Source organism: Apodemus sylvaticus, chromosome 18 (genome assembly GCF_947179515.1).
Source record: "Apodemus sylvaticus chromosome 18, mApoSyl1.1, whole genome shotgun sequence".
Classification (NCBI taxonomy): Eukaryota; Metazoa; Chordata; class Mammalia; order Rodentia; family Muridae; genus Apodemus; species Apodemus sylvaticus.
Window position 1 is genome coordinate 28,580,324 of NC_067489.1, and position 23,593 is coordinate 28,603,916.

A 23,593-nucleotide genomic window follows, 5' to 3' on the forward strand; every position below is an offset into this window, starting at 1 on the left:
CATTGCTTTCCCATTGGCTCGCATGCTTGGGCTTCCTGTATCCGGCTTCCAACGTGGCTAATTACCATGTGTGACAGATCAGTAGTTACTCTTTGCATTATGGCCATCATCATGCAGACTGTATTCATAGGCCAACCAGAGATTGCTTTTCTTGTTTGTCTCCAGCTGGTAATTGAGCCTAATTTTTTGATTACGAGGCTTTCTGTGTAGCCGTCAGTAGTTGTGCACCAATCTCTTAGACTAGTCAGAAATAATTACTCCTTTCTTTCTGCTACAGTGACTGTGTGTATGTATCACACTCTAATTTGAATTTCAGCTAGTGGCTTAACATTTACATCCTCATCAGAAGATGTCCCAAGGCTCAGTTTGTTTGTCTTTGAAGCACCAGAGTTTAAGTTTAATGTCTCAGTAGCAGGACACAGTAACTCCGCTCTGTAATGCTGTCTCCAATTTGTTGACTGCAATTGAGTAACAAGGATGTGGTTCTTAGAAGGATGCTACCATGACTTCAATTTTTTTTTTTTTTTTTTGGTTTTTTGGAGACAGGGTTTCTCTGTGTAGCCCTGGCTGTCCTGGAACTCACTCTGTAGACCAAGCTGGCCTCGAACTCAGAAATCCGCCTGCCTCTGTCAATTTTTTTTAATACATTTTATTTCTTTACTTGATGTGTGTGTGTATGTGTGAGAAAATATAAGCCCAAGATGGTGCATGTGTGTTTGTGTATGTGTGTGCACACACACAAACACACACACCTGCACTGGCAGGCAGACTCCTGTGTGCATGGGGAAGAAGGAATGCTTGGGCCACGGCACACACCTGTAAATTAGAGAGGACAGCTCACAGAAGCCAGTCTTGCACCAGGTGGGAGGGACTAGGGGATCGAACTCGGGTCCTCAGGCTTAACGGCGACCCCCTTTACCTGCTGCGCCACCTTTCCGACTCTGATAAAATCGTGAATTTTTCCTATAAAATGGAAGCATGGCTTTTTCCTATTTCCACATTTCACCAGACAGACGAAGGGAAATAAACAGGAAAGTGAATCTCCTCAGGGAAAATATAAGCCCAAGATGCTGCTGACTGGGCAGCCCTGGCTCTCCTGGAGCGCACTCTGCCTCCCAGAGTGCTGGGATTACAGGCGTGCGCCACCACTGCCCAGCGTTTTTTTTTTTTTTTTTTTTTTTTTTTTTTTTTTTTGATTTTTAAAGGCAGGTCTCATGTATTGTTTAAACTATTTTCTCTTGCTATATAGCTTCCTACCTCAGTCTTGGTGTGCTAGGATTAGGGCCTTATATTACCATACTTAAAAAAAGCGCCTTTTTTTTTAAATACATGCCATGCACTACTTTACACATAGCATGTATGTGCATGTTAGTAATCACAAAGTTATATACAAAGGCAAAGGAGAAAACATTGGATAGCTTGTTAGATTGATCTTTAGCTTTTAAAATATATAAACGTGGTATGAGAGAATCTTTTTCCTTTGTCTCAGGCCCTGCACATATTAGGAAGGGGACTGGCCCTCAGGACACCTCAATAAGGAGTTTGAGACATTTCCATGGCCTAGCGTGGCATAGGCATGCTTAATGAATGTGTGTAATTGAGAGGGTGACTGCCTGATGGTGAATTGATTCAGGGTCAGGCAGAGGGATCCTGGGAGAGAATTAGTGGGAGGAGAGTGAGGAATGGGGGTCCAGCAGTTAGTTGAAGGACTCTCTGAGTCAAGTGTCCTGTCAGAGCCTGCTCTGGATTGACTAGGGTGACAGTAGAGTGTCTATAGAGGTGCCTGTGGCTTCTTCCAGTGTTCTGAAGTTGTAGCTGCAGGTAACAGGATTCTTACCCTAACTGCATTTCAAAAGTGAAATGACCTGTTGTAGTATGGACAAGTCAAGAAAATTCACAGGGGAAGGATTTAAAAGTAGCAATAAATGTACTTGTGGAATGATGCCACACTGGGCTGCCCTTAGCCGGTGTACTGGCTGGTTTTGTGTGTCAACTTGAACTCTCTGGAGTTCTCACAGAGAAAGGAGCTTCAGTTGGGGAAGTGCCTCCATGAGATCCAGCTGTGTGGCATTTTCTCAATTAGTTATCAAGAGGGGAGGGTCCATTGTGGGTGGTACCACCTCTGGACTGGTAGTCTTGGGTTCTATAAGAGAGCAGACTGAGCAAGCCAGGGGAAGCAAGCCAGTAAATAACATCCCTCCATGGCTTCTGCATCAGCTCCTGATTCCTGACGTGCTTGAGCTCCAGTCCTGACCTCCTTTGGTGATGAACAGCAATTTGGAACTGTAAGCTGAATCAACCCTTATCTCCCCAACTTGCTTCTTGGTCATGTTTGTGCAGGAATAGAAACCCTGACTAAGACAGCTGGACACTTTCTTAGAACGTTTTAATTCTCATTCTTGAGTATTTTTGGTAGGACTGAGCTTTTACAGGTTATGTAGCTTTATGGATATTTTGTTGGTAAATAGGTGTCAAGTTCGTAATATACTTTGGGAAGTGTGACTCATTCAGGCTAAGCTGTGCCATCTTTTTAAGCAGGCTGGGTTTACCATATTGCCAGATTGCTAACGCTGGTGTCTGTTTTTTGTAGGAGTACTTGAGTGTGGCCATATTCACTCATTCATACTCATTCATTCATTCATTCAGTCAGTCCTTATCATCAGCACCATGGTGGGACCAGCCATCATTCCAAACTTCTGCCGTTGGCCCGTCTGATTCCTGTTCCTTATCTGGCTTTGTTTTTGTTCTTGCTAAATACTCCAACCTTTGTGATTGACGTGGGGTGACGTGGCGTGTCTTCTGTTTGCTCCAGTTTGTGTGGGGATGATGGAAGATGTCCATGTGCCACATAAGCAGGGAGGTCCCATGAACATATCCCATAAAGCATGCCACTCCTCTTATTGCTGTTGCAAATCGGTCTCTGCAGTCAGCAGTCTGGCATCAACGTTAGCCAGAAAGGCAATTCCCTTTACGGTGCACCTGATTTTTTTAGCCCTTAAGTTCTGTTCTTCAGCAGCTGTTTTAAGAAGCTAATAAATGTATCAATAGTCAGTAAACACAAAGTAACCTAGAGAAGCAAGTGTTCGAATCCCAAAGCTGTTAAATGTAAGAGGCAGTAGCAGTAACTGTATGAACTAGTGAAAAAAAAAATATTTATCAAGGATTGCCATATTTGTCTTTACATTGTCTGACTCAGCTCCTTGCTTGTCATAGACATTACCCTGGAGTTGAAGTTAAATCATCCATTTTTTTTTCAGCTACTCCCTTTTAGAATGGTGGTGCTGTTGCAGGCTCTGGTGTCCCCAGCGTGGTATTTGAGATCTGTGGTGGTCCTGAGTTCACTGTTTCTGAGTGGTTTCTGTCTTAAGCGTAGTCCTAGGACAGTAGTTAATGGGGGGACAAAATGATATGTGAAAAAATTGTTCCCTGGAGAATTTTATCTTGGGACAGTTAACAGAAGACTTAATGTGGTGATGTTTGTGCTTAGGGATTTGTCTTTATGTAATGTTTTGTGTATGTCTCAGGGAAGTTCCTAGGAAATGCTTTCTAAAATTGTAAACATGTAAAGTGCTTCTGGGAGGAAGTTAGGTCCTTTAACTCTTCTCTCTGTTAAAGTGACATCTACTCACTAAGAGGAGGATGTTCCTGTCACTGCAGACTCAACAGAGTTAAGAAGAGAGAATAGCAAAGCTACTCTTCCTCGTTTAGATTTCTCTCTCTCTCCTCTCCTTCCCTCCCTCCCTCCTTCTCCCTCCCTCTCCTCCCTCCCTCTCCTCCCTCCCCTCCCCTTTCTCCCTCTCTCCCTCCCTCCCTTCCTCCCTCCCTCCCTCCCTCCCTCCCTCCCTCCCTCCCTCCCTTCCTTCCTTCCTTCCTTCCTTCCTTCCTTCCTTCCTTCCTTCCTTCCTTCCTTCCTTCCTTCCTTCCTTCCTGTGGGGAGGCATTAGGTATTGAACCTTCATTGTTGTGCCTGCTAGGCATGATGCCCTAGCATTGAAATACATTCTCAGTACTTGGGTTTGGAGACTGTATCATGTTGTGCTGTTCAGGCTGTAGTTTGGTCTGGTCTTGCTGGGCGGTGGTGGCACACACCTTTAATCCCAGCACTTGGGAGGCAGAGGCAGGCGGATTTCTGAGTTTGAGGCCAGCCTGGTCTACAGAGTGAGTCCCTGGACAGCCAGGGCTACACAGAGAAACCCTGTCTCAAAAAACCAAAACAACAATAACAAAAAAAAAACAAAAAACAAAAAAAACCCCAAAAACAAACAAACAAAAAAACAAAACAAAAAACAACAACAAAAAAAACCCACAACAAAGCAAAACAACAACAACAAAACCAGACAGACAACCAGACAGACAAGGACTTGCTGGGATCGGGTAGTCTTGGCTCTGCTGAAAAAACCACAGCAGCCCAGAAGTTCATTGTGTTTACGATACAGAGCAGAACAGAGACATGGCATTACTGGCATAGAGCCGAGCAAGGAGTGAGATTATTACGTATAGAAGAGCAAAGAGGTGGGTTCATGCATGGTATTAGACAAGTTAGGCCAATCTTGGTAGGATCAGTCTCTGTAGCGGAGCTGCCTCCCAGCTACAAACACCCAAGGGGAAAAAGCTCCGGAGGACATTTTCTGCATACACTGTCAACATCTACATGGGCTAGAAGGGAAGGCTTTGCCATTTTCCAATGGGCCCGAGAATCCTTAGTGTGGATTTCTCATGATCTTAAGTATGGCCGAGCCAATGCCAACAGTATATCCACTCAGGACCTCACAGGCCCTGGGCTTCCTCCTCGCCCTCCATTGCTCTGTTTCGAGTTTTTGTTGTGTCTTCCCTCTTTGACCTGGATTAAGAATCTCCCATGCTCGACCAAGCAGCCGTGGATGGCCAGTGGGTAGGAGTGGCTTGCTCAAAACCTCTGTGACTGACCTATCAGTTAGTTGTTGACTTCTGTGTGCTCTTCCCTTTTTCTGTTTTCTTTTTAAAACAGGGTCTCATTATGCAGTCTAGGATGACCCCAAACTCTTGATCCTCCCATCTCAGCCTCTCCTGTGCTAGATTCTTGGACTTTCCAGACCCCAGGAGTCCTCAGCCTTCCAAGGGTTACTAGGATCCCTTTGCTCTACAAACGCTGGGAGAAAGAGTGTGGCCCACGCACGGCTTAGGTCTCGTTTATTTTAGTCATGCCGCTTTAGCCTCCAGTGCTCCGGCTTTGAACCATATCTCCACTTGCTATGGCTGCTTCCAGCCTAGGCCCATCTGAGCAGCAGCAGTGGCTTCAGTGTGGTCAACTGCCTTTCTCCCCAGAAGTTCCCTCGTGTCTCTCTGTTTCTTTTCCATGTCGATAGTTATTAACCTCCATGAACAATCCCATCAGACTCTCTTTCTGGACCATATATGCTACATTTCTAGCATGTGGGTGAGAATGCTTTTTGATGTTTAATATCAAATATAGCCAATGCCACCCAAACACACATAGGACACTCTTGCTAGCGATCGAGAAGCCAATTACATGGTAGAGATGTCTTTTTTGCCAAATTCTCTATGTTCAGTATATATCCTCTGGCCTAATCTAATGCCCCTACTTTTTTTTTTTTAAGATTTATTTATTTATTATTTATTTATTTAATGTATATGAATACACTGTAGCTGTACTGATAGTTGTGAGCCATCATGTGGTTGTGGGGAATTTGAATTCAGGACCTCTGCTTGCTCCAGTCGGCCCCTCTTAGGCCCTGCTCACTTCGGCCTAAAGATTTCTTTATTAACATATCTTCAGACACACCAGAAGAAGGAGTCAGATCTCTTTATGGATGGTTGTGAGCCACCATGTGGTTGCTGGGATTTGAACTCAGAACTTTCGGAAGAGCAGACGGTGCTCTTTACCACTGAGCCATCTCTCCAGCCCATGCCCCCACTTTTTAAAAATTGTTTGTTTTGAGTCACTAGTGAGAAACGGTATCTGTACCACAGAGCTCCAGAGCACCTGCTCGGTGTGACCCTGGATTGGCATGAGGGGTGGTGGGTGGCCACACATTGCAGAAGGAGTGAACAGGAGAGAGCTAGTGAGCTACATTGGCACAGTAGTCACAAAGTGCAAAGTGGGTTCTGACTTGGGCTCCCCCATCAGTCTGTAGCGTGTGGATTGATCGCGCACTTGATGGGGAGCAGATTACCAGAGTCTGGGTATTGCAGGGACCCACTTGTGTATCCATCCCAGTAACATATGGTGCCTCTTCGCAGAAATGCTCTGTCATGCTCATACCCTTCAGTCAGCCAGGTATGAGATATCTGCTTCCTCTACAAGCATTGGCTCCTCCTCTTTGGATATTATCTATCAGTGATGGTGGGATTAAACGCCACATAGTTAATGAGGACCTTAGACTGTTGGCTTCATGGTGCAGGGTATCCCATAGGACTCTCATCCTGCATGCCGCATGAGCTCAGTAGGTGGTGTAGGCAGCTTCAGTCTCATCTGACTTCTCACTGATGTACTGTTGAGGTGTGTGTGTGTGTGTGTGTGTGTGTGTGTGTGTGTAGTTTTGGTTTTTCTATTTCCTTACGTTAGTGTTTAAAAACCTTAAGCCATTGTTCACAGTAGCATTGTCAGGAGCACACGGAAATTCTATATTGTGACTTCTATATTGTGTAAAGTCTTAATTTTTCTTCCTTAGTCACGGAAATTAGTTTTTCCTGAGTGGAACTACCCACATGGTCAGGAAATAACCGCTCACCACATCCATCACATCCCTCTGCATCTTACCATATTTCAGACGTTTTTCCAATTAATCTCATGAAGTCAGAGTCACTCCTCATTATTAGCTTGTTATGCCTCTTTATTTTTTGATGTGCTTGTTAATTCATGCCTGTCTCTGCAATGGTCTGTAACATAGAACTGTTATCATTGCTTTTGTCTTTAAAAGCCCCTGACTACCATTTTGACTAAGATTGATCAACTGCACTCTGTTGAAATCAGTCATTTTGTATTTTTAAAAAAAAATATCTGTCCTGCATATTTCTTAAGGCAAAGCTTGTATGGTCCCTCCCAACTTAACCTGATAATCCATCTGCCACCCCAGTTACGTTCCGCCATGTCGGCTTCCTTGCCCTTGTTAAGGAACTGTCTGTCTATCCTGATGTCTTTATTGTCTCTATTTCTCCTGCTTTCTTGTAGACAACACCTCTGGAGTGAAGAGACACTTGCTAAAGGCAATAGAATAATGTCTCTTTTTAAATGTGCTGAGGCTCTTCATCCCCAGTACCTTTTTTATAGAATGAAAAAAGATAATCCTTATATTTGATAATTCTTTCATTGGTCAGTTTTGGGGTGCAGGATTCTTCACCATTGGCTTCTTGGGAACTTTGGAGTGGCACGGACACATGTGTTTGTTATTCATAGTATCAGACTCCTGTATAGTACGAGTTTTCCTTGAGATACCAACTGTGTATTCTTTAGATGTATTCATTCGTATTTTATTTTCTCCTCCTAGGTACTGACTTTAACATAGACAGCTTACCTCTGCCTCGGAAAGCCCATCATGACTGGGCCCTCTTCCATGAAGAGTCTCCCAAAAACAATTATAAGCTCTTCCACGAGCCAGTCATCACCTTGTTTAACCATACGGCCACGTTCAGCAGGCATTCCGACCTGCCGCTGACCACGCAGTACTTGGAAGGCGTGGATGTCCTGAAGTCACTCAGATACCTAGTTCCTTTACAGTCTAAAAACAACCTAAGACAAAAACTGGCTCCACTGGTGTACGTTCAGTCGGACTGTGATCCACCGTCAGACAGGGACAGCTATGTTCGGGAGCTGATGGCTTATATTGAAGTTGATTCCTATGGCGAGTGTTTACAAAACAGAGATCTTCCTCAGCAGCTGAAAAACCCCGCCTCCATGGATGCCGAGGCCTTCTACAGGGTCATTGCCCAGTATAAGTTCATCCTTGCCTTTGAGAACGCGGTCTGTGACGATTACATCACAGAGAAGTTCTGGAGACCACTGAAGTTGGGGGTCGTGCCCGTGTATTACGGATCCCCCACTATCACAGACTGGCTTCCAAGTAACCGAAGTGCCATTCTAGTGTCGGAATTTTCTCACCCCAGAGAACTGGCAAGCTTCATCAGGCGACTGGATTACGATGATGGATTGTACGAGACCTATGTGGAGTGGAAACTAAAGGGCGAGATCTCTAACCAGCGACTCCTGACAGCTCTCCGGGAACGGGAGTGGGGCGTGCAGGACATTAACCAGGATAACTACATTGACACATTCGAGTGTATGGTGTGTCGCAGGGTGTGGGCAAACAGTAGGCTGCAGGAGCAGGTGAGTGATTGGAAGTCTGGTGGCGGGTGTGGGCTGTCTCTTTGCGTGGGCCTGGTCTTCCTTCCGTGACTGTTGCCTGCCACCCAGCTCCATTCCTAGTAGAGACAAGGGAGAAGGCCCCCAAATCAGAATGTTAGCAATCTGCCCGCCATGTGCAGGAACAGCCCTGTAACTTCTCCATCGATAGCTACTGTTGTTAAGAAGCCTGTAGTTTGTGCCAGCCCCTGCCACTCAAGCCCACTGCCTTCTATCAGGAAACCCGTATTATACATGCAGTTAGCTACCTATTCTCCATAGATCTTGTTCTTTCTAACATCTACTCATGCTTACTAATATAATGTAATTATCCTAAATTTTTGTTTGTTTTTTGTTTTTTGAGACAGGGTTTCTCTGTGTGGTCCTGGCTGTCCTGGAACTCACTCTGTAGACCAGGCTGGCCTCGAACTCAGAAATCCACCTGCCTCTGCCTCCCAAGTGCTGGGATTACAGACGTGTGTCACCATCCCTGGCTATCCTAATTCTTAATGCTTGGAGCAGAAGTGTTTCAAAATCTGAAGGTTTTCAAGATTTAGATAATTTACATAGACTCTACAAGTTGACCCTCTCTAGTCCCCAAAATCGGGAACCCGAAATGCTGTGAAGTGAGAAAGTTTTGAATGTCCTTTTGTTGCTCAAAAAGTTTCAGAATTTGGAGCGCTTTGGATTCGGATATTCAGCTCTCATGTGAGAGATGCTTAGCTTGTGAGAGTTTTCAGGACTCAGGGGAGGGAGGCTCAACCTGTGTAATGAATTCAAATAACAACAAGGCTAATGTCTTGGGGCAAAGACCCAAGGAGCACTTGACAAAACCAGAGTATGAATTTGAGAGTATTTCTTAAGCCCACTGATCAATGACTGCCTAGAGAGAAATAGTTCTTACAGAGCAGCCCCAACTGCTTTATGCACAGAGCTTTTGCATTTAGTTATTTATTTATTTATTTATTTATTTATTTATGTTTTCTCGAGACAGGGTTTCTCTGTATAGCCCTGGCTGTCCTGGAACTCACTCTGTAGACCAGGCTGGCCTCGAACTCAGAAATCCGCCTGCCTCTGCCTCCCAAGTGCTGGGATTACAGGTGTGCGTCACCACTGCCCGGCTGGGAACTTTTAAAGGCAGAAATGCATGTCTGGGGAGTCAGTTGCAAGTGGTAGTAGAGTAAGTGAGCAGTTTAACTGAAGTAAAAACTTGCAGTTAGCTGTGTCCTCTTGACCTCAAGTGTCTGGGACAAGGTTGGGCAATTTTTTTTTTTTAATTTTAGTATAGTGTAGAGTTTATTCAGACCATGAGGAGGGGAGTTAAGAGGGTAGTAGAGGCAGAAAAAGGTAGAGAGAGTGAGTATAGAAATGTAGAGGCCAGCCATGACTGTATGGGGAGTGGGGGAACGGAATGGGGAGGAGAGAGAGGGAGCAAGAAACAAGAGAGAAGGAAAAAAAAAAGCAAGGTTTGGTAATTTTAAAGGGACTTTCCCACAGGAAGGGGTTTAAACAGGGAGTCAGCTCTGAGTCAGACCTTAGACGACTGCAGCAGAGACGGAGGAGCAATCACACCAAGCCTGAAGAAACTTCTTTCCCTTAAATTGTTATAAAATGGCTTACAACATCTTCAGATTTTTAGATTACTCTTGATGCATGTTCGCATAGCAGATGGCCCCACTCTCTCCATGACTGAATATATTAAATGTTGTTTATCGAAGGGAACAGAAAGGGCAAAGGCTAGATTTAGTTTCTTACAAAATTAAGAAGGCTCCGCACATAGTATTTTCTGACACCTGTCATCATCTTTCCTGACCCCAATAAATACATCTTATCTGCATTCCACAAAGGCACATGGTTTCTATAAATGTTTGTTTTAGCTACCACATAAGCAATATAGAATTATTTTTATGTATTATGTGGGCAGTGTATGTGATTTTTGTATATGTGTATGTATATATATATATATATACACACACACAAATGTACATTTATACATATATATGCTAAATAGATATATGTTTAGACAAATTTAAATATTTAAAGTATTTGAAGCATCATTTTCTTAATTTTAACAATTATGAAAATTTAAATCCTTACCTGTTTTTTTTTAGTAAGTTTTTTTTCACATTATATTTTTTTTATTTTTTTTCACAATATTTTTTTTATTCGATATAATTTATTTACATTTCAAATGATTTCCCCTTTTCTAGCCCCCCCACTCCCCAATAGTCCCTTCTCTTCCCCTGTCCTCCCTCCCACCCCTTCCCACTTCCCCGTTCTGGTTTTGCCGAATACTGTTTCACTGAGTCTTTCCAGAACCAGGGGCCACTCCTCCTTTCTTCTTGTATCTCATTTGATGTGTGGATTATGTTTTGGGTATTCCAGTTTTCTAGGTTAATAACCACTTATTAGTGAGTGCATACCATGATTCACGTTTTGAGTCTGGGTTACCTCACTTAGTATGATGTTCTCTAGCTCCATCCATTTGCCTAAGAATTTCATGAATTCATTGTTTCTAATGGCTGAATAGTACTCCATTGTGTAGATATACCACATTTTTTGCATCCACTCTTCTGTTGAGGGATACCTGGGTTCTTTCCAGCATCTGGCAATTATATATAGGGCTGCTATGAACATAGTAGAGCATGTATCCTTATTACATGGTGGGGAATCCTCTGGATATATGCCCAGGAGTGGTATAGCAGGATCTTCTGGAAGTAAGGTTTCCAGTTTTCGGAGGAACCGCCAGACTGATTTCCAGAGTGGTTGTACCAATTTGCAACCCCACCAGCAGTGGAGGAGTGTTCCTCTTTCTCCACATCCTCTCCAACACCTGCTGTCTCCTGAATTTTTAATCTTAGCCATTCTGACTGGTGTAAGATGAAATCTTAGGGTTGTTTTGATTTGCATTTCCCTAATGACTAATGAAGTTGAGCATTTTTTAAGATGCTTCTCTGCCATCCGAAGTTCTTCAGGTGAGAATTCTTTGTTTAACTCTGTACCCCATTTTTTAATAGGGTTGTTCGGTTTTCTGGAGTCTAATTTTAGTAAGTTTTAAATCGTAATATTATTTGCTTTATTCTGAGCATCTTGGTCAGTAACAAGAACACTAATATTACATCATTCTCAGACTGTCTCCTGCTTTCTAATGACCTCGTTTATGGTGCAATTTATAGAACTACTTCACAGAAAAAAAGCAATGCGCAGCACACAAATACACCCCCCCCACACACACACCCACACACACACACACACACACACACACACCTACACCCACACACACCCACACATACCCACACACACCCACACACACCCACACCCACACCCACACCCCCCCCCCCCACACCACAGAAACATGGGAGCCCAGACTATACTGATTGTCCACCTTATGACACTTATTTGTTCTCAGGATACATCAAGGCAGAAAACAGAACTCTCAGAGGCGAAGATTTGCAGTGGCTCTCTTTTAAGACATAGATTACAGTCACAGAGCATGGAAAGAATTACGAAAATCCAGACTGTTCCTCTGTGCCACGGGAACCAGATTAGCATGATCATTGCGGGCTGGATATAAGATATAATAGAATTTTTTTTTGTTTGTTTGTTTTTGGATTTTTTTTTTTTTTGAGACAAGGTTTCTCTGTGTAGCCCTGGCTGTCCTGGAACTCACTCTGTACACCAGGCTGGCCTCAAACTCAGAAATCCGCCTGCCTCTGCCTCCCAGAGTGCTGGGATTAACAGACGTGTGCCACCACCGCCCGGCTATAATAGTATTTTTAAAAAGCATTTATTTAAAAATATTTTTATTAATTTGTGAGGAAATTTTCTCTTTTAGTAATTAATTATTTACTTTACATCCCTGTTACAGTTTCCTCTCCTGCCTCTTTCCAGCCCCTCCCTCTTACCTCCTGTCCTTCCACTCCCCTCCTTTTGTCTTCAGAGAAGGGGAGGCCTCCCATGGACATCAGCCCTCCTTGGCATATCGACTTGTAGTAGCACTACGTGCATCTTCTTCTCCTGAGCCTAGGCAGGGCCGCCCAGTTAAGGGAAAATGATACAAAGGCAGGCAGCAGAGTCGGGGACAGCCCCTGCTCCCACTATTAGAAGATCAAGCTGCACATTCGTTACATATGTGTAGGGGGCCTAGGTCCATGCCATGCATGCTCTCTGGTTGGGATTCCATCCCTGTGAGCCCTTATGGGCTGAGGTTAGTTGATTCTGTAGATTTTCTTGTGGTGTCCTTAACCTCTCTGGCTCCATTAATCCTTCCTCCTCCTCTTCCATAAGATTCCCAAGCTCTGCCTGTTTGTCTGTGGCGTATGTTTTGATCAGCTGCTGGATGAAACCTCTTGGATGACAGTTTTGCTAGGCCCCTGTCTGCAAATATAGCAGAATACCATTAATAGTGTTAGGGTTGGTTTGTGTCTCATGGCTTGGGTCTCAAGTTGGGCCAGTCATCCATTGGTTGGCCATTCCCTCAATTTCTTCTCCATCTTTATTTTTGCACGTCATGGAGGTAGAACAATTGTGGGTTGAAGGTTTTGTGGGTAGATTGGTGTCCCCATCCCTCCACTGAAAGTCTTTCCTGGTTACAGGAGGTGGCCATTTCAGGTTCCATATTACCCATTGCTAGTAGTCTTAGTGAGGGTCGACCTTGTAGATTCCTGGGGCTTTTCATTGTCCTCAGTTTCTAGCTCATCCCAGAGATGCCCCCTGTCCCCGCACTGATTCCAGTTCTCTCCTTCCATCCTCTCCAGACTTAAACCCTCCTGTACCCTCACCATTCCGTCTCCTATCCTGTTCCTTCTTCACCCAACCCCTGCTGTCTATTTTATTTCCCTTTCTCAGTGAGATTCAAGCATCTTCCTTGGGCCTTCCTTATTATTTATCCTCTTTGGGTCTATGGATTGTAGCATGGTCATTTTGTCTGTCATGACTAATGTCCTCTTATAATTGAGTATGTACCATGTTTGTCTTTCTAGGGCTGGATTACCTCACTCAGGATGATATTTTCTATTTCCACCCATTTGCTAGCAAATTTCATGATGTCATTGTTTTGAATAGCTAAATATTATCCCTTTGTGTAAAAGTATCACATGTTCTTTATCCATTCTTCAGTTGAGGGACAATTAGGTAATTTCTAGTTAATCTACAGAGTCAACAGAATTCCCATCGAAATTCCAACACGATTCTTTACATACCTTTAAAGAACAATACTCAGTTTCACATGGAAAAACAAATATCCAGGATAGCTAAAACAGTTCTGTACCATAAAAGAATTTCTGGTGGTATAGAGCAATAGTAATAAAAAAACCTCATGGTATTGGCATAAGAACAGACAGGGTTGATTAATGGACTCAAATCAAAGACCCAGAAGTAAATCCATATACCTACAGACACTTGATTTTTGACAAAGAAGTCAAAGCTATACAATGAAAAAAGAAAGCATCTTCAGCAAATGGCATTGGTCTAACTGGATGTCTGCATGTAGATGAATGCAAATAGATCCATATCTATCGCACTGCACAAGTGGATGAAAGAGCTCAACATAAAATTGGATACACTAAATCTGATAGAAGAGAAAGTGGGGAATAACCTTGAACACATTGGGACAGGAGACTCCCTGAACAGAGCACCAATGGCTCAGGCTCTAAGACGAACAATTAATAAATGGGACCTCATGGAACTGGACAGCTTTAGTAAGGCAAAAGACACCATCAATAGGACAAAACAGCAGCCTAGACAATGGGAAAAGATATTGACCAACCCTACATCTGACTGAGAGCTGATATCCATAATATATAAAGAAATTAGACGTCAACAAACCAAATAAGCCAATTTAAAAATAGGCTACAGATCTAAGCCAAGAATTCTTTTTTTTCCTAAGATTTATTTATTATATGTAAGTACACTGTAGCTGTCTTCAGATACTACAGAAGACGAGTCAGATCTCATTATGGATGGTTGTGAGCCACCATGTGGTTGCTGGGATTTGAACTCAGGACCTTTGGAAGGGCAGTCAGTACTCTTAACCGCTGAGCCATCTCTCCAGCCCTAAACAGAGAATTCTTGACAGAGGAATCTCTAATAGCTAGAAAACATGTAAAGGAATGTTCAACATCCTTAGTCATCATGGAAATGCAAATCAAAAGACTCTGAGGTTTCATGTTATGCCTGTCAGAATGGCTGAGATCAAAAACTCAAGTGACAGCCCATGCTGACGAGGATGTGGAGCAAGGGGAACACTCCTCCATTGCTGATCTGAGTGCAAACTTGTCCAGCCACTTTGGAAATCAATTTGGCAATCTTTCAGAAAATTGGCAATAGTTCTACCTTAAAGACCCAGCTACTCCTGGGCATATACCACAAAGCTACCCTACTATACCACAAGGACACTTGCTCAATCAACTATTTTATAGTTTTTATAGTTTTAGTGTTTATAGCAGTTTTCTTGAGAATTTCATCAGTGTCTTCTGATCATACTCACCCACGCTCCTTCCCTTTCCACCTCTTAGATCCACCCTCTTCCCCACTACCCCCTCAAGTTCACATCCTCCTTTTCTTAAAAAACTCATTGAGTCTACTTTGTGTTGCCCACGTACTCATGAGTATAGGGTCATTCATCTGAGCATGCCCAAATGGTACACCTTTAAAGAAAGTTGACTTACCCCCTCCCCAAGAAGCTATCAGTTGTCCATTGAAACTAAAGCTTGTCATGACATTGGACACATCTATACCTCCATTACTGTGGAAAGGGGAGCTGGGGATTGCTGACTTTAGGCTGGGGCCACATTCAATGAGAGACCCTGTCTCAAGGAATAAAACAGAGTATGATGGATAGGACACTGTTCATCTCTGCCTCTACCCTCCACATCCATGTGAATGGACCCATACTACAATCTCCTGGGGTGGTACACTCCACTCACATGGAGACCCCCCCCCCATGGATGCTCATGTAACACTGAGATTTCTAGCTCCATGATCTTTTACTACCCAGACTCTAGAATTATAAGAAACACCTAGTTTATAGTATTCTGCTACACTAGCCTGATTTATACAAAGACATAAGGGAGGCTATTAAACAAGGGCCGTATACAAGAAAAACGACGCAAGTAATGTGTGAACTGAAGAAAATTGAAGTCTACAAAGTTGATAAAATTATTTTTTTCTATATTCTAGCAGTAAATGACTAGAAAAATAAATTGCTTAAAAATGCTGTTATAGTGCCATAAAATATGAACTCATTAGAGTTGCATGACCAGTTACAAAGTAACACACACCAGAAGTGAAAAATACTGTTCAGAGAAGCTGAAGAAGAGCTAAATCGATGGTCAGATAAATCATACCAAGGATTTGGTCAATATTTTCAGTTCTAAAATTGACAGGGATTTAACACAATCGCTGTAGAAAGCCTATCAAACATGTCTGTAGCAACTTACAAACGAATATAAAAAGTGTACACATCTAAACTGACAAGAAATTTGCAGGTAAGTAGATGGGGCTAGGAATGATCATTCCCAGTAAGATAATCCAGACCCGGAAGGACAATCGCAGCATGTTTCCTCAACATTTGTGGATATTAGCGTTGCATCTTTATATAAGGAGTATCCGTAGAGGCCAAGAGAAGAGCATGGCGGGGGGGGGGGGGGTGTCAAGGGAGGGATTGAGAATTCAGGTAATAAGAAGGGAAGCGGGAAATAAAGAAGCAAGAAGGATTAAGTAGGCTAGGTAGGAGGGAAGAGGGATTGTGGGGAAAGGTAATTAATACTACAGACCTTCGACAGAGTCATCTGGAAACCCACCACTAACGAAGTTGGCAACACTTTAATTGGAGGGCAGTGCCCCTCTTATATCTATAGGTTCCCAAAAGCCAGTGCCAAGAATGAGTTACCTCTTTTATTGGAGTTGTTGGCCCCATGAACAACCCCCCCATAATGCTACAGGTTAATTGCTATTGCTCTTGATTATTATCCATGCCCTGTGTAAGACTCTTGCTGAAGGCATCATACGGAAGCCATAGAACATGGAGAAATCGAGGGGAGTGACATGGAACCTTTCTTTGCATCGGCATGTGCTGTATGTGCTACTTGAGGAGAAAAATAGTCGTCAGTCTTAGCCAGCTGTGCATTAAGTGGGTTTGAAAAACAACAGGGCTGGCAAGGAATGCCCACTTGTGAGACAGTGGTGTGAATGTTCTGGAAGTAGCCAACCACCTTGACTATCCTGGAACTCACTCTGTAGACCAGGCTGGCCTCGAATTCAGAAATCTGCCTGCTTCTGCCTCCTAGAGTGTCTAAGATTACAGGCGTATACCACCACCGCCCAGCTTAAGGCCACTTTCATAAGATAGCATCCATACCTGATACCATTATCAGATCCAAGAGCCTATGATATGTCTAGATAGAACCTCGTCTCAGGGAGAGCCTACTGTGATGTTGCTAAATGGCATAGTAGTAAACCAAGTCTTAATGACTTATCATTATGTCCATAGATTAGTACATCTCTCAATCCTGTTAGAGAAGCTTCTTTTTGTAGTTTATGGCAATTAACACAGAGATCCAAAACTGCTCAAAGTATGGAGAATAACAGCCTGTTCCAAATGGAATGTGTATATCACACTTCTCCCAAGGTTCAGGGATCATTGTAGAAGAGGGAAGAGAAAGATAGTAAAGAATCAGAGGCAGTGGTTAGGGGTAGCGTTTGGGTTCACGTGAGAGTTTGGTTGGTTAATGTTAGGGATGAAATAGTGTTCTTTGGACACAGTTAGGCAGCTGCACATATGAACTTAGGGAAATTGTGGCAGTACATACAAAACTTGTGCGAGATCAAGACAGACACATTTCATCATGGAGGAGGGTAGCCGTCAGGAAATCCCACCTTAAGCTGAAGAGCTGTGACAATTGGTAGTTGTTGATAGAGGAAGAGTCTGTATTCTTCAAGGTGTGACCCCTGTTAGGTAGGGCTGTACTCCAGTGGATGGCCCTGCTCCCAAGAGTATATGAGGAGCACATATTACCCTAGGATGGATTGTTTAAAGAATAAAAGAAGTTATAAAGTGTGGAAAGGGCAGAGGGAGTGAATCTGGAAAAAGTTGGGAAAGGACTAGGGGGTGTTATGACCAAAAATACATTGCATTTAAATTTCAATAATAATTAATTGAAATTTACGACTTTATATACATTTTGACAAATGTTTTAAAAATAGCGCTGGAAAAAGACTCTCTTTTTTTTTTTAAGTAAATTTTGCAAATTTAGCAAACTGAATATCTACCTGCAGAAGAATGAAGTTAGACGCCCCTCTCTTATCCTATGCAAAAATCAAAGTGGATCAAAGACCTTAATTAAAATGTCAATACTAGAAGAAGTTAATTCGGGGTAAAAGTATAGGTTGGAACTTTCTAGATAGACTCCAGTAAACACAGCAGATGCCCTCAAGTAACCACAAATAGGACTCTGTGAAATTAAAACTCTCGTGCACAGCAAGAGGAATGTTCAGCAGAGGATAGGGACAGCTCACAGAATGGGGGAAAATTGCTGTCAGCTGTACTTGAGATGGGGATGTTGATGCCGGGAATATATAAAGAGCTGCAACTATTAATACCAGAAAACACGACGATAAGTGAGCCAGTGAACTGAGCAAGCCCTAGAAGATGAAACTCAAATGTCTATTAAAACATATGGAAAAAATGCTTAACCTCAGTCATCAGAGAAAGATAGATGAAAGCATTGGAATTCCATCTCCCTTCAGAAGGGCAGACCTTGAGAAAATACTGATGAGGTTATGGTCATAAGGGAACACTGGTGGAGACTTAAATTAGTCCAGCCACTGTGGGAGTCAGAATGGCAGTTCCTAAGGCGTCTAAAAATATATATGTCATATGTCACAGATCTAACACTTCTGGGTATTTACCTAAAGTACTTGAAATCAACAAATCGCAGAGAAACTTGCACACTATAGTACTATTCATAACAGCTGTTATAGAATCAGCCAGGGTGTCCCTTGCAGAGGAATGGAGAAAAAAAATGTGTTTCATGTTCACAGAGTTCCTCCCTCCCTCCCTCCCTCCCCCTCCTCCTTCCCTCCCCCTCCTTCCTCCCTCCCTCTTCCCTCCCTCCTCCCTCCCTCCCTTCTTCCCTCCCTCCCTCCCTCCCTCCCTCCTCCCTCCCTCCCTCCCTCCCTCCCTCCCTCCCTCCCTCCCTCCTTCCTTCCTTCCTTCCTTCCTTCCTTCCTTCCTTCCTTCCTTTCTTCCTTCCCCAGCTATAAAGACATTAATGAATGTCTAAATGAATGTTAAATGAATTAAGACTTTCTGAGATAAATGTTTCACATATGTAGTTCCATGATTTTATACAGATTCCTAAAACCACATGTGAACATATGATATAGAAGGAGAAACAGGAAGTAGGAGGGCTTAGAGGCAAGAGTAGGGGGTATGGAGAGGATTTTGTACAATGTAATATATATTCTTATATAAAATATCTTTACGTAATTCAAGACCAAGTACAACAAATATATACAATAATATAGTTTTAAAGTGTATAGTGTAGGCTTATAATATAGTTTTAAAATGTATAGTGTAGGCTTGTATCCTGTTGTGTAGGTAGCCTCACAGGCTTTTCCCTGTCCACTTTGGCAAGTCCATTGGTATCATCCTTGTTCATGTTGCTAAGACTTTATGGGTGTAGCTTCTGATATTACCAGGAGACACAGTCTCAGAGCAAACTCCCTGATCCTCTGGCTCTGACAATCTTTTTGCCCCCTCCTTCTGCAATGTTAAAATAAACCTTAGGTGAGGGAGTGTTTAGTGCACATATATCCATTGGCACTAGGCTCCATAAGTCTATCAATCCTACAAAGAACCATAGGCAATCAAAGAAAGCCGGGAGCAGGAGAGGCAGTCTTCCCAGGGAAGAAAGAGCGCATCAATTGGTTGTCCAGTGCCAAATGGTCAGCTCTGAACACATACATGCAGGTACCATTGTATAGACTGAACAGGTTTCATATATGTATATATTTAAAGTTTTTATTGATTCCTTGAGAGTTTCACATCATACACCCCAGTCCCTCTCATCTCTCCACCCCCATATCCATCCTCAGCCCTTGCACTCTTGCAGCATACCCCCCAGGCAAAGCACAAGTCAGCAAATAAACAACAAAAAACAATGCATAAAAAAAATCCCATCATGGAGGCTGCAGTATGTTACAGTGTATCCCGTAGGATATCCCCCTGGCCACACATCTTCACTGGCAAATAAATGTTCTTGCAGTGAATAATCAATCTGGCCTGAGATCTTTGGCTTCTGTGATACCATCAATATTGTATCCTCACCAGGATTGCTTCAGGTTATCCTGTTGCTGCCCTGTGTCATGGAGATCCTGCAGCCCTGACATAGTAGGATCTCACATGTCCCAACAGTTCACAGATGCTATAGATTTTGGGGTGGGTCAATTTAGAATCCTGGATATAGCGTCTGGATGGCAGCTGACCTGGCTGAACAGGTTGTGTGTGTGTATACACACACACACACACACACACATATGCATATATGTGTATATATACATATACACATATGTGTGCACATGTATATACATCACACATATGTGTGCACATATACATACACATATGTGTGCACATGTACATATACATACACACATGTGTGCACATGTACATATACATACACACACATGTGTGCACATGTACATACACATATACACATATGTGTGCACATGTAATATACATACACATACGTGTGCACATGTACATGTACATATACACATATGTGCACATGTGCACATACTATACACATATGCGCGCACATGTACACACACATATACACACGTGTACACATGTACACATACATATACACATATGTATGTGCATGTGCATATACATATACACATATGTGTGCACATGCGCATATACATATACACATATGTGTGCACATGTACAATACATATATACATATGTGTGCACATGAACATATACATATACACATATGTGTGCACATGTACATATGCATATCCACATGCATATATACATATACACATGTATATATGCATATACATATATGTATGTGTATATGTATGTATGTATGTGTGTGTATATATATATATATATATATATATATATATATATATATGTATATATATATATGTATGCAATAACAACTGGATAAAAAGAGACCATGGATTTGAAGACTAGGGAGGGGTGTATGAGAGTGCTTAGAAGGATGAAAGATAAGGGAGAACAGAATTACAACAGCAAAAAGTCCTATTATGTATTTACTATAATTTAAATGCAACATTATGGATCCTATGTACAGTTAAAAAAACACATCATCTGTCCCCTCACCAGTGCTTTCTAAATAGATATCATAAAGGGATGTCTTCTGTCACAGGGATCATAATCAAAGGGCTAAAATCCTATCCTCACTCTCCCAGCTCCCAAAGCTTTTGGACCACCCTGCTCAATATTACTCCAAGGAAGCTTCGACATCTCATTTACAGTAGGTTGTCATCACGTCCAAGTTTCAAGGACACATTCAACCTGTCACAAGAAACAGCTTCAGTTATTCTTGTTACCGCATTGGGTTTCATGAGTGCGCCCTTCCAGCTCTGCGAAAGCTATTCTGTGTTCCTCTCACCTCAGCCCACACACCTCATGACGGGCTCCATATGCGTCCCTAGTTCTTGCCAGCACAGCCCGGTCAGATCTGCTAGAGTATTCCTGTGGTTCCAGCAGGCTGTCACTTCTCGGAGCTGGTGATGGGTAGGTGCTACCCTTCTTAATGTTCAAGACTCTGCAGCGGTAGAAGGAGCATTTACTCTCATCAGGTAAAGAATGCTCCACAGGACTACTTACCCTGGTCTCTACAGAAAGCAAAAATGCAAACACACCCTTAAGGACCATGGCTTTATTAGGGAGTCTAATCGCAGAGGAAGAGGCACAGAATCTCAGCGAGGAAGGAGGCGGGGCAGATATGAAGACGTGACAGGGCTTTCCTATGAGCTTCACTGGCTATACCTTCCTACTCATCCAGTGAGACACATACCCTGTGTCTTAGGACCATTTCTTCAGAGAAGGAAGGAGATGTAATGTATCTTCCTCTGGTTAAAGGACGAGGGCCCCACAGGGCCCAGCTCCTTCCCTGTCTTGTGTTGGGATGCTGTGGTTATGATGTAGTTATTCATGTAGTTATTCATGTAGTTATCCATGTAGTTAACATGTAGGCAGGAAGGGAGAGTCACACAGAAGGAGACGAGGCATGCATTTGGCCCCAGCCCCGCTTCGTTGCAACAAGCAAGAGCTGAACTCTTGGGGTACATGTGATGTATGTCAGTCAGATTACTGTGACAGATCCCTAGTGCAGACCGTGTAGCGCAAAGGCAGTTTTACCTCATGGTTTCGGAAATTTCAGTCCACAGTCCTTGAGCTTGTCATTATTATTATTATTATTATTATTATTATTATTATTAAGGGAAGATCACCGTGGCAGCATATATATGGTATATCTGTAGAATATATATTCTGTAGAATGGAAGATAAAAGAAGAGGTATAGGGAGGAGAGGGAGAAGAACACCTCAGTGACCTCTTCACTCAGTTCCATCCTGTATCCGAAAGTTCCAGAACCTCCCAGAACAGTGCCAATAGCTGAATGCCAAGTTTTTAATACCTAAGCCTTTGTGGACATACTTCATATCTAATCATAATAAGGTATCTGCTGCTATACAATGCGCTTACCCTCACCTAAGCCTACTTCCCCTTAATCCTGGGATTCTAAGGTCTTCCTGTTAGGCCAGTGAGGCGGCTCAGTATCTTGGTGCACTTGCTGCTTGTTGGAATTGAGTTTTCTCTGGTTGGCTGAATCATTTGCTGCCCATCTATTAACTTCACAATCTGCAAATTTTGGTTGCTGTTTTCTTCATTGTTTTAATTTTTCTTTATGAATCTATACCATACCACAGAACATATTATTTTCATCTTATGAGGGAATTCAGGAGAGAATGGAATTAAAATGTGTGTCCAGCTAATACTGTTTTATTTGCACATCTACATTTTATATACAGAAAAAAAATGCCATGAAACTATTTTATTAAGGCAGTTCCCTCATTCTGGACTGACCGACTCAGAAAACAGCCATCAATAAAAAGCCATTGCCTTTGTCATAATGCTTGCAGTTTGAACAGACAGCATTGAATAATTATGGAAATAAACTTTGATGGGCTCTGTGAAGGAAGAAAGTCTTCGATGAGGAGCATGAATATTTACAGTACAGATGCTACTAGAATCTTCCAAAGGACCATTCTCATTATTGGAGAGACTTTTTAATATATCTGCCACAGTGCTGAGGACACCACCTGCTAACAGTAACTCCATTAACCACCAAGAGGGTGCACAGTCTAGTAACAAAATTATATGGCGTTGGAGTCACATTTCAGAATTCTCTGGCAAGATAAAGCTGTCCGCACTAAATAAATACACTCATCATGACTGTCATCAACTGGACGCTTGATAGGAGACAATGAATTGCTTTAGTCTTTTTTTTGAATGTGTTTGTATGTGTGTGTACATGTGTGTTTGTGGTGTGCATGTTGTATGTGTGTAATGTGTGCCACAGAGTAGCAGTGAAAGTCAGATGACAACCTCAGATTGGTCCTCGCCTTCTACCATATTGGAAACAGGACATCTTGCTTGGTGGCACCACTGTACACATCATACTAACTGACTGTGAGCTTCTGGGGTGATCTCCCTTGGCTTCCTATCTCACCTCAGCTGCACTGGGGTACAGAATGTATGCGACCATGTCCCCAGCCTCCCATGGCTTCTAGGATTCTAACGCAGGTCTTTTTTATTTTTTATTTTTCATTTTTTATTTTTTTGGTTTTTTTGGATTTGTTTTTTTCAAGACAAGGTTTCTCTGTATAGCCCCAGCTGTCCTGGAACTCACTCTGTAGACCAGGCTGGCCTCGAACTCAGAAATCCAGCTGCCTCTGCCTCCCAGAGTGCTGGGATTACAGCGTGCGCCACCACCGCCCGGCTCTAACTCAGGTCTTAATGGCTCGTGTCTTTGCTCACGGAGCCTTCTTCCCAGCATTTAGCTCTTATTCTTGTATGAACAAACTTTTAGCCAACGTCTACTGCAGGCACAAACTACAGATACTTGCTGTTAAGAGTTATGCAGTGCACGTACCTTGACTCAAAAAGCTTCTTATATGTTCAACAATATTTTATGTAGTTTGGATGACATTGGAGG

The 23,593-nt window shown here is 42.7% G+C and overlaps 1 protein-coding gene across 2 annotated transcripts in view; it reads left to right on the plus strand.

Moving 5' to 3' along the window:
• Fut10 (fucosyltransferase 10) overlaps positions 1–23,593 on the plus strand; it is a 74,701-nt gene that overhangs the window by 41,462 nt on the left and 9,646 nt on the right. For both annotated transcript variants that reach the window (XM_052162570.1, XM_052162569.1), the window contains one exon: positions 7,488–8,323. In XM_052162570.1, coding sequence (XP_052018530.1) covers positions 7,488–8,323 — 836 coding nt within the window. The remainder of the gene's footprint in view (positions 1–7,487; positions 8,324–23,593) is intronic.